At 40.7% G+C, this 11,478-nt stretch overlaps 1 protein-coding gene across 1 annotated transcript; it reads left to right on the top strand.

Moving 5' to 3' along the window:
* The first annotated feature begins 3,111 nt into the window (after positions 1-3,111).
* On the top strand, positions 3,112-10,141 carry LOC120915372 (flocculation protein FLO11-like). The gene is made up of 6 exons (XM_040325808.1): positions 3,112-3,265; positions 3,368-3,435; positions 5,524-5,553; positions 5,925-6,056; positions 7,385-7,549; positions 9,032-10,141. The coding sequence occupies exons 2-6, from the start codon at positions 3,382-3,384 to the stop codon at positions 9,242-9,244; spliced, it is 594 nt and encodes a 197-aa protein (XP_040181742.1). The 5' UTR covers positions 3,112-3,265; positions 3,368-3,381; the 3' UTR covers positions 9,245-10,141.
* Positions 10,142-11,478: the final 1,337 nt, after the last annotated feature.

Raw genomic sequence — 11,478 nt, 5'->3', positions numbered from 1 at the left:
GAGGCTTCCATTTATGGATAGACATTTAGGGCCAGATTCACGTAGGAAGGTGCATCTTTGTGCGGGCGTAGCGTATCCTATTTACACTACGCCGCCGCAACTTAGACAGGCAAGTGCAGTATTCACAAAGCACTTGCTCCGTAAGTTGCGGCGGCGTAGCGTAAATGGGCCGGCGTAAGTCCGCGTAATTCAAAGTAGGCTGGTAGGGGGCGTGTTGTATGGAAATAAATCGTGACCCCACGTAAATGACGCGCCTAACGAACGGCGCATGCGCGCATTCCGGTCATAAATCATTGGCCAGGACCCATTGATTGGCTTTTGCTGTAGTGAATGACATTCCCATTCCTTCCTGTTCACAATGTGTACATTCTACCATCCTGCACTCTATGCCATACACTCAAAAAGTATATGAGCCTTTTTTCCGGGTGTATATTCAGGCGTTTTTCAGCCCATTGGGCTTCAGTAGGAGCCACTGCTATATAACTGCTCTCTTCACCTTCCCAGCTCAGGAAATAAACATCTTGATACACAAGCCAAAACGCCTGTAAAATACCTGTAATACACCTATAATATGCCTAAAAAAACTCTTTAACCACTTACCGACTGCCTAACCTAGAGATATACATCGGCAGAATGGCACGGGTAGGCAAAGCTCCGTGACCGTGCCTGCAGGACCGACGGACTCGATGTCCACCGGTGTCCCATGATCGTGTCACGGAGCGGCATGTAAACAAGGCCTTTTCCTGTTCTGCCTAGTGACTTGACAATGATCTACTGCTCCCTGTCATCGGGAGCAGTGATCACTGTCGTGTCACTCGTAGCCCACCCCCCCACAGTTAAAATCAATCCCTAGGACACACTTAACGGCCTTCCTCACCTTTTAGTGGTTAACCCCTTTCCTGCCAGTGTCATTTACACAATAATCAGTGCATTTTTATAGCACTGTTCGCTGTATAAATGATGGTCCCAAAACAGTCTCAAAAGTGTCCGATGTGTCTGCCGCAATATTGCAGTCATGATAAAAATCGCCGCCATTACTAGTAAAAAAAATGCCATAAAACTATCCCCTATTTTGTAGACGCTATAACTTTTGCGCAAACCAATCAATATACGCTTATTGCTTTTTTTTTTTACCAAAAATATGTAGAAGAATACATATCGGCCCAAACTGAGGGAATTTTTTTTTATATATATTTTTGGGGAATATTTATTATAGCAAAAAGTAAAAAAGATTGCATTTTTTTCAAAATTGGCGCTTTTTTTGTTTATAGCGTAAAAAATTAAAACCGCAGTGGTGATCAAATACCACCAAAAGAATGCTCTATTTATGGGAAAAAAAGGACGTCAGTTTTGTTTGGGTGCAATGTTGCAGTTAACCACTTGCTTACTGGGCACTTAAACCCCCCTCCTGCCCAGACCAATTTTCAGCTTTCAGCGCCGATGAACTTTGAATAACAATTGCGCGGTCATACAACACTGTACCCAAATTACATTTTTATAATTTTTCCCCACAAATAGAGCTTTCTTTTGGTGGTATTTGATCACCTCTGCAGTTTTTATTTTTTGTTACAAAAAAAAATACAGATTTAAAAAAAAATATATATATATATATATATTTTTATATTTTGTTATAACATTTTGCAAACGGGTAATATTACTTTTTTATTGATGTACGCTGATGAGGCTGCACTGATGGGCACCGATGGGCTGCACTGATGGGCATCGATATGCTGCACTAATGGGCACCGATAAGGCGGCACTGGTGGGCACCGATAAGACGGCACTGAGAGGTGGCACTGATGGGTGGCACTGAAGGACATCGATAGGTGGCACTGGTGGGCACTCATAAGTGGCACTAAAAGGTGGCATTGATAGCTGGCAGTGATGGGCACTGATGGGTGACAGTGATGGGCACTTATGGGTGGCAGTAATGGGCACTGATAGGCAGCACTACTAGGTGGCACTGAGCAGGCATTGATAGGAGGCACTGATAGGTGGCACTGGTGGGCATTGATAGGTGGCAATTGTGGGCATTGATAGGTGCACTTGTGGGCATTGATAGGTGGCACTGGTGGGCACTGTGGGCAATTGCAGGTGGCACTAGCAGGGGGTACTGGAAGGTGTTACTGGCAGCACACGGGACAGATGTGCCTCCTTCCTCTTGGGACCGATGTCCCTTTCACAAAAGCCGGTGATCGGCTCTTTGTCTCTCCTCACGCTATCAGTGTGAGGAGGAAAAAAACGAGTACCGGCTTTTGTTTACATCACGTGATCAGCTGTCATTGGTAAGGTGGTAAGGGGCCGGGACCGGCCCCTTACTCGGATCCGTGATCACCAGAGTCTCAGTGACTCGGGCAATCACAGCGAGCGCGCGCCCTGCAGGAGCACGCGAAGGGGAGGACGTCTATTGATGTCCTCCAGGCATTTGGGGTCCATGCTTAGCCGTCATTCGGCTATGACGCGGACGCCAAGTGGTTAAAACGACGCAGTGCCGAAACGCAAAAAATGGCCCGGACATTGGGCAGCCAATTCTTCCGGGGCTGAAGTGGTTAAACACATATGCTCTGCACAGGTGTAAATAGACGCTTATGGCCAAAATGTAACTGTGGAAATTTATTTCAAGCTGTAGTTATATATATTTGTTTGTTTTTTTGTTTGTTTCATCTTGTGGGATAACAACGAGAACACTGGATTTATACATTTTGAAAATCTTGTTTTATTGCAAAAAGTCTTGTATGTTGTAATTTGTCTTTTTTAATCCGATGTAATAATTCAGAGCTTACATTTCTGGTGGTTAGACTGTATTAGTCATTACAAATCCTTCATTTAATTCCAGGAAATCTAAACAGGTAAGTACCTTGACCACAAAAGTAATCTATTCAGAAAAATCGAAAGATAATAAAATCACTGTTTAAACTGCCTGCGTATGGCTAAATAGTATGCATCGGAATGAAACTAGTTAATTACACTGTACATCAACAATAATGTTAGTGTAGACGACTTTGCGTTCTGTTGACAGAAATACCACAAAACCAAGAGGAAGTGTGGGTGAGTGTGGGCAGGTCAGGTGGTGAGAAACCTCACGGTGTCACTCTCCAAGTCTGATGATGATTGGATGATGCTGCCTGTAGAAACTGTTTAAATTCTCCTACTCCTAAGCCCTTACACAGCAAAACATTGCATCTGATTTCGCAGAATCACTGCTCAATAGTGCAGGAGAGCTTCTTGCATTTTGCAGTATCATCTGGATTAGAGATCAGCCAAGGTAAGACACATAATCAGCTTCGTCCGCTGATCTTTTCACTGCTTTCATTTCATTTATTTCCATACTTATGCACGGTATTAATATTCAATTTATATTTTTCAGATATTGATTCAAAGATGAAAACTGCTGTGTTCATTGTGTGCCTTGTCGGCTTGGCCTACGCATATCCCGTAAGTATCTATAGATCATTATGGTTTATAAAATGATTTTTTGTGGGCAAAAGAATCCTGGAGCCAAGTATATTTAAGATTATATTTTGACTGTATAAGCTTTTACAGTGAGTGTTTGCCTCTAATAATAAGTATGTCATGCTGTTAGCAATGCAGTCAGAAATGAATGAGCAAGTCATTCACTGACAGATCCGCAGTGAAAAAAACAAATATGATGCTTTTTTTAACCTGTTTAAATGTTGTTTGCATTGCATTGGTAAAGTTTGGGTATTTTATATAAAAAAGAAGGGTAGTAACAACTGCTTGTGGCTGCAACATGGGCCCACCAGTGGTCTTTACTCCCCTACTCATCTAGTGTTTAGTATCACTTTGACACTATATTCAAAACACCTTTAGGAGAGACGGTACATAAAGATATAACTGTCATTTGAGGTATTCAAAATTGATGCAGATTTACTATAAAATACTGTGATAACTGGCATGTACAATAGGCTCAATTCATTAAGCTAACACACCAGGCTAAGGACGCCTATTGTCAAAAACATTTTTAGTTATATATAGAAAAGTCCAAGGAGACTTGAACATTACAGTTAAATGGCTGAAAATATTTTACTGTCAAAAAAAATTAAAAAAATTGCTGAAAATAGAGACTAGTATGCTTGTGATAAAGCTTTGAAAATTGAGCCTTATTTTTACTTTTGGTTTGCATCTCTAATCTGTTCCATATTTTCTCTAACTCGCCTATTAATGGCAATAGAATAAATAGGATTAAGCTTCAGCTTGAAAAGGCAGCCATTCTCAACCTGGGTTTTGTGAAACCCAATGCAGCCTTTTTTAACCAAGGTGCCCAGGCACCCTGGGGTGCCCTCAGGCTTCTTCAGGGGTGCCTAAAAATTGCCCCAAAATTATATACAAGCCAGTGGGTGGATGAAGCCTGCCCTTTAATTACACAAAGCCACAGGTTTTCATTGTGCACCATTACAAAATTCCAGCCGTTGGGTGCTATCATTTTTTACCACTTCCCTGCCCCTCTCTATTAGCATGGGGGTCATATTAGCTGAGTGAGGGAGAAGAGAAACATTGGAATACTAGTGAGTGCCAGTATGTTGTGGAAGAATAAATTACCTCTAACATTGGGTGTGTGGATGTTATTAGGTTATGTATACTATTTAGTTTAGTTTTTTTTACATTTTAGAATGGGGTGCCCCAAAAGGAAGCATCATTTTAAAGGGTGCATTGACTGTAAAAAGGTTGAGAAACACTGCCCTAAGGTTCCTTCAGGGTTGCCTAGGGGCTTCTTGAGCTGTGACTAACTGATCTCCTCTTTGATGGCACCGGCATGGTTCAAGGTCCAATGCCACTTTCCAGAGCCAGCGGCATAGCTGCAAGGGTGTCATGTTAGCCATCCACGGTAATAGGGACATTCTTCCCACTTACCACCACCATTTTTTCCAATGACCCCAGATGGACTAATCTTACTAGAGGCTCCCTGAGACTTGAAAAACATTTTGTAAGGGTTTCTCTGGGGTAAAAATATTGAAAAGGCTAAGACAAGGTGAAAGAGAAGCATATACTACATTTTGCCTGCAGTAGTTACATTTAAGGTAATTTATCACAGGTGTTTAGTCAAGACAAAATTATATAGCATGAGAGCCTCCCGATTAAGGAACTTTTTAGTCATTATGGAATACAATACTGATTTGCAGGTTACTAGTGAGAGTTGCAAGGTAGCCAAGAAATGAACACTCCCTGAAAAAAATGGTTTCTCAGCAGACTTCGGGGATCCATTTCTAATGAATGGAGTGGTGTTCGGATCACAAAATATAGATCCAATTCATAATTTAATCTTGTTTGCTATAGTGGTAAATTTGTACATACCTGCATACTGGTTTTGTTTTCTGCCTATACTGTGTAAGAACACTGAGAGGAGTAGTGTCTGTTATTTTACGTGTCAAATTTTAATTTGTACATTCAAGATTATTCAAAAATGAGGCGAAGCTTGAACTTGAAAACCATCTTACAGACAGGGTGTTTTCTTATCAGATAACATTTGTAATATAATTTTTCATTTTTTTTTTTTTTTTTTAGACATCATCAGACTCAAACTCTTCTCACATGGTTAGTATTATAATGTGATCTTTTTTGTGTTTGTTTGCAGGACCAATGTCACATAATACAAGCCTTGTCTATTTTTCCCTATACATTTCTGTTTTTCCATTACGCCTTAGTTTAAGAGGTCCATTTCATTTGCCATATAGTTGCCCCATCAACCAAAGTGTTTAGATACACTTAAGAAATCATTATTGGTTTAAATTATAGTACATACATTCTATAACTACAATTCCTGAGTTCATGCACAGGAGCCCCCAGCATGCTGTTCATGGGAAGGCTGTCAAGGTTAGGTCTTCATTCTATCAATGGACCACTACTAATGGAAGTTCTAAAACTGCTTGGGTATCAATTATTCTTCTTTTTTCCCATGTTTGAAGGATTCACCTGAAAGCCACGATACTTCTTCATCAGAAGAGTTCACCATCCCCCCTGCAGTAAATATTACACTTGAGCCCTTAACCAATCAACCAAGAGGTGACAGCCTGCGTCTTAGACGTGCTTTAAGACAGGTAAATGTAACAAGAATAAACAGTCTACAACAGTCCCCGCAAAGACTGCTTTAGACATAAGCATAATTTGTCTCAAGGGTTACTTTATGAACAACCGCTTGCTGCCAATTATGGTACTTGCTGGTTTGATTATGCTGCAAATGAGGTGGCTGATAACAAAAATTGAAATGCTCAGTAGCATTATGATGAAGGGTTATGTAGTTTAGGTTTTATGACCCTTTCACACAGGGATGATTCCATTCCGATCAGCAGGGGATCTGCTGATCAGAGCAGGGCGGGCAGATGACAGGTCCATGTCCACTCAGTTTATGCTGAGCCGACAAGGACAGAGCCCGCTGTGGGTGGCTGCGTGTAAACGGACTCCGTTTTCCATTTACACTTGTCTACCTCCGATCTGCCTACACAGAGGAGGATAGATTCCCTTCCGTTTGTTTTTACTGGATCGGAGGTAGGCAGGTGTGAACTGACCCAAGTCCATTTACACTTACTGGTCCAAAAGAGTGAATGGACCATCCGATTAGGTCTGCCTGAAAACCTGAAAGGCAAACCTGATCATAGTGGTCGTGCTAAAGTGGAGATATGCTGTATTAGGACTTGTCATTAAGCAGAAAGGTCCCCAAGGACCGCCTGAGTTTACAGATTTCATTTGGAACAAATGACAGAGCAGCAACCTAAAAGTCCGGTTAGAACCACCCATTTGAAAAGCGTAGGGGGGGGGGGGGGTGTAGGGGCAATTGTAACTCTTTCCTGTCTGCGATCTGTATGTTAACATTCCCCAGCATGTTAACCCATTCCCACAGAGCCACGGTGTCCATTTAACAGGTTCTATATGCCTGGGGGGTTGCTAAAACTGTTGCAAAAATGTATTCACTGAAATCTTCTGAACTCAAGCAAATACAAGTTCACTAGTAGGGGTTGGAATTATCATTAACAGGCAAAGAGTAGTTTGTTTGTTTTTTCAATGTTTTGCACATTTTCTTAATTTACTATATCAGAACTAATTAGACATATACAAAAAAATAAAATGTTAAGTTAAAAACACATAACCCAAAAAGTATAAATACAATTTACCTAAAGCTACAGTTTTCCTTTAAGAATGGATTCACACTAGCAATCCATCATTCCATACCATCAGGGAGGCATGTGATTGGGCCTCACGCCTCCCTGACTCCTTATTAAAGCAATGCGAACAACAACTAGAAATTTCTAATCCCAGAATTATACCGCATTCATAGTTATACATGAGACTAGGCAGTTATGATATATGCACACTTACTAATTACATGTGTTACAGTTTTTAATCGCATGTGTTAATATTTTTCCCATAGTTTGTATCTTCAAGTGAAAGTCACAGTAAATCTATCTCAAACTCAATCCCCGACTCCTCCGACTCCTCCTCTTCTGAAGAATTAAGAACTGTTCCTACCGTCGATGGGGCAACAGCTGGTCAAGCACTAACAGAAAACCTGCGCCGCAAACGTGCCGCTGGACAGGTAATACGCCTTATGATTGAATGATGATATATAATTGATCACAGTAGTGATAAACATGCAAAGTATTACATTTCACAAATCCCTTTTATACTTTTTAAATGTTATCGTACTAAAAAACATAAATTCATTTTATCACACAATAGAATTGACACCTTTTTACTCACTCTGGTATCACCCTGCATGCTAGAGTGAGAGAAATAGCTCAGGCTTCATCATTTATATTAAAAATTTAAGCATAAGTTTGTGTCCAGTAAATAGATACCACATATGTTAAGCCTTTAAACTGTGTGTGCTCGCCAAAGAGCAAAATACCCCAAATTGGCTGTAGGGATTGCTTGAAAGACCTAATTTTAATAAATAACGAACCTAGAATAATTTCTCCCACTCTGGCATGCAGGGCCAAGTATGTGCTGTACAATTGTAGATTATACATGCATGCGTGCCTTGCACACATTTGAATTCATGCAGGGTGGGGGGTGGAGATTTTAAAGTATATCTTTAAAACTTTATTTTAGTTTGGATAGAGTGGGGATGGATTAGAACACTTGTTAGGTTTTTATTGCTACCTCTGCCCCATTTGGGAAATTCACCCTGTCCTGTTTGCCATGATCATCAAAAGTGGAAGCAAAAAAAAAAATCCCAAATTTTGGGTTGTCCCCAGAACAGTAATAGAGAGGACATTTTTCAATGGGGGACACTATTTCTGGTGACCTGGGGGGCTCCAATGAATTCCCTTAATTTGCAGGGATTTCTTCTCACTTCCTGTTATGGCTATGGGAGAGGAAGTTATGGATTATCAATGGGACACAAATGGCAAAAAAATCTAAGAGTGGTTACAACTTTCCCTTACTCTTTCCAAGGGAAATTTATTTTTATTTTTGTACTACATTGTAAATGTATAGCCACGTTTTATTTATTTTTTTACTTTACTATCACAAGGAGGCCCCCTATATCAGGAAAGTTGACCACCAATTGTGTACGAGTATGAAGGTGCCTAAAGACTAAGGCCACATGCACACTGGGCATTTAGCCTGTGTGCGCCCAATCCCAGCATTTTAGTGCACCCAGGAGGTGCAGGTGCAGTGTCCAGCCCCTCTGCCTGCAACCTGTGAAACACTATGGCAGACTGAAATACCCTGCAGCTGGAACGGGATAATCACTGTACCAAAGAGGACTTGCGTTTTTGGCACTATGCGTAGAGGGGCGTATGCCTAAAACGCAGATATTCTGCGCTCTGGTCATTCGTCCCATAATGCAAAGGGTACCAAATACAAGTGTCACTTACTACAGCATTCAGTCCTGTCCAGCGCCAGACTTTGATAGGCTGCAGGCAGTAGGGCACTGCACCTGTGCCTCCAGAGTAATTGCACACAGGCTAAACATCCAACTTATGTTTAGAAATACTGCTCCAACTAAAGCATAAAAGAAGATTCCAGCAATAATTTCATTTTCTTAAGTGCGTTTGTCTTGTATTCGGAACAGAAACCTCACAGCAGCTCCTCAGAGCATTCTTCTGAAAGTACAACCACCGAGAGCATCAGTAGCCACACATCTGAGAGTTCAGAAGAAGATAGCCACGAGCACAGCACTAAGCAGAACTTATTGCAGGGTATCCTGGAGACATCCACTGTACCTGACACTTCTGAAGAGAGCTCAGAAGAGAGAACAACAAATACTCCCATCTTCCAGCCCTGAACGTGTCAGCAGATCATGACATTTATTGTTTCTGCCTTCTGTCTTCCTATTTGCGTGAATGGTTTATGTAATGTAATTAATGCAGTTCGCTATTGATAACCTCACATGGATGCCTGCACATGTTAAAGTAAAGGCTTGTAGGGTATCCAACCTTGTTCTAAATTTAGGATTTAGGTCCTTCTATCCTTACAAACCATTATAGATTCCATGTCTGATATAGATATATATAGATAGATAGATAGATATCTATATTAGACATGGACATGCTAACTCTAGCCTAATTATGAGACAATGTAAAAATAAATCTGCATGATCTTTTGGTTAGCGCCACCATCACTTACAGTAGATGTAAAATCCCCTAACTCAGTGATGGCACCCCAGATGTTTTGGAACTACATTTCCCATGATGCTGATGCACTCTGCAGTGTAGGTGAGCATCATGGGAAATGAAGTTCCAAAATATCTGTAGTGCCAAGGTTCACCATCACTGCCCTAGCTGATATAGATTCTTCCCGTGAATTTAAATAAGTGATGTATCGCTTTCCATAGCCAGTGTAACAAATCAGTGTGTATGGGTGGCCTTTATTACTGTATTGGCTCAAAACTGAGCTTCCATGATAACTTATGGATATGAATGTTTACTGTATCTGCTGCTGATATATAATTGATACATCACTAATAGACTACTTTCATAACACTAGGGACATATATGCAATTTCCAGTATTTTGTGCAATGCAGAAATACACCTCTTTCTACTGCATGCATTTATACTTGACTTGTAATGACTGTATAGAAATTAAGTAAGTTTAAGTATCACAATCACCTACCTTACTTCCTGTATAATCACCTCAATTCAATATCATTTTTTTTATCTTAATAAAGATCTATAGACACTATTCTCTTCTGTGTCCAGTTGTTATGTTGTTATTATTAGAGGTCTATGATAAAATCAGAATAGGCAAGTCCTGCATGAGCCATTGTGTACTGGGACTGTGTAATACATTTATTAATATCATTTTTAAAGTGGAGTTCCACCCATAAATATAACATTACATCAGTAGTTTTAAAAAAATGTCATTAGTCCTTTACGAAAATTTTTTTTTTTTTTAGATGCCTTCAAAATGTTGTTGCTAGGCAGAATAGTTAATCTTCCCTCTTCCTGCACCTAGGTGCTTAAGCTTCCTAACCTACACCGCACAGACTCCTGGGAATGTAGTGGGTGTAACTTTCCAGGAGTCTGTGCACTCCCCAGTCTCGAAGAATCATGTGACTTGGACAGTACAGGTGCTGAAACCTGATCTGAAACCTATTACACTGCTTGTGCAGCACTGAGCATGTGCGAGATCTGTAAGGCTGAAATCCAGGAAGTCATACAGTCTGGCTTCATGATGCCCACACTTAAGATGGCCCCAGTCAATTTCTATTTTATAAAGTGTCTAAATGCTTTAACAACCTAACAAAACAGACCTCAGTTTACAGACTAACTTTACTAAAATACATTAAGCTTGTGTATTACAGGGGTATTTATATTTAAAAAGTGAAATTGTGGCCAGGACTTCGCTTTAAAACTTGGTGAAGCTACTGCTGAATTCGGGTTCAAGGACATAATTAAAGATATACAGTAGCAGCCCCTTTACTGTGACAGATAAGAAGAGCAGCAGTGAGCAATCTGATTGTAGTATATTAACAGATTTATTGTGGTGAAAATTCAAATAGCAACTCACATTGTCATAGTTAAAAGCAGGCTCATCACATAGTAAGGGCTTCCGATGGACAGTCTCACAACAACTCAGACCAAGATAGTAGTCCTGGGTGGAAGGATACACCAGCAGGACCGAGAGAACACACCGGGGGGGCACCAAACTAAGTGCAGCATTAATAGTACTGACAAATACTTGCAAATTGGTAACTCGCATTAGAAGAAGAAATGGCACTTTGTGTAGGTAATTTGCCAGCGGTAGGCTCATGCATCTGGGATGGGGAGCCTCTTCCTACAACTTGCAGCCTGTAAAGTCTGGACGCCAGGCTGGATGACAGCTTAGACAAGGAAGTGGAAACCAACAAGAGGGCAGAGAGCTTCTTGTGGGATGAAGAGCAGACTGGAAGTGATGTCATCTGGATGTGGGGGACGGGGCTATGTATTTCAAGGCCGCTCAAGCCTCTTTTTCAAACTGTCACAGCTATAGCGAAAGAAGTGTGAAATATACAGATGGAATTAGAAGAATGTGGTGAG

The sequence above is a fragment of the Rana temporaria genome, chromosome 1 (assembly GCF_905171775.1).
Source record: "Rana temporaria chromosome 1, aRanTem1.1, whole genome shotgun sequence".
NCBI classification, from domain to species: domain Eukaryota; kingdom Metazoa; phylum Chordata; class Amphibia; order Anura; family Ranidae; genus Rana; species Rana temporaria.
This window is presented reverse-complemented; position numbering and strand designations above follow the sequence as displayed.

What these genes read in the sequence shown, in the direction of transcription:
- LOC120915372 (XM_040325808.1), top strand. Translation starts at nt 3,382, where the DNA reads ATGAAAACTGCTGTGTTCATTGTGTGCCTTGTCGGCTTGGCCTACGCA. An exon ending in ACTCAAACTCTTCTCACATG is followed by an intron (nt 5,554 to 5,924) that starts GTTAGTATTATA and finishes CCATGTTTGAAG; the next exon opens with GATTCACCTGAAAGCCACGA. An exon ending in GCAAACGTGCCGCTGGACAG is followed by an intron (nt 7,550 to 9,031) that starts GTAATACGCCTT and finishes TATTCGGAACAG; the next exon opens with AAACCTCACAGCAGCTCCTC.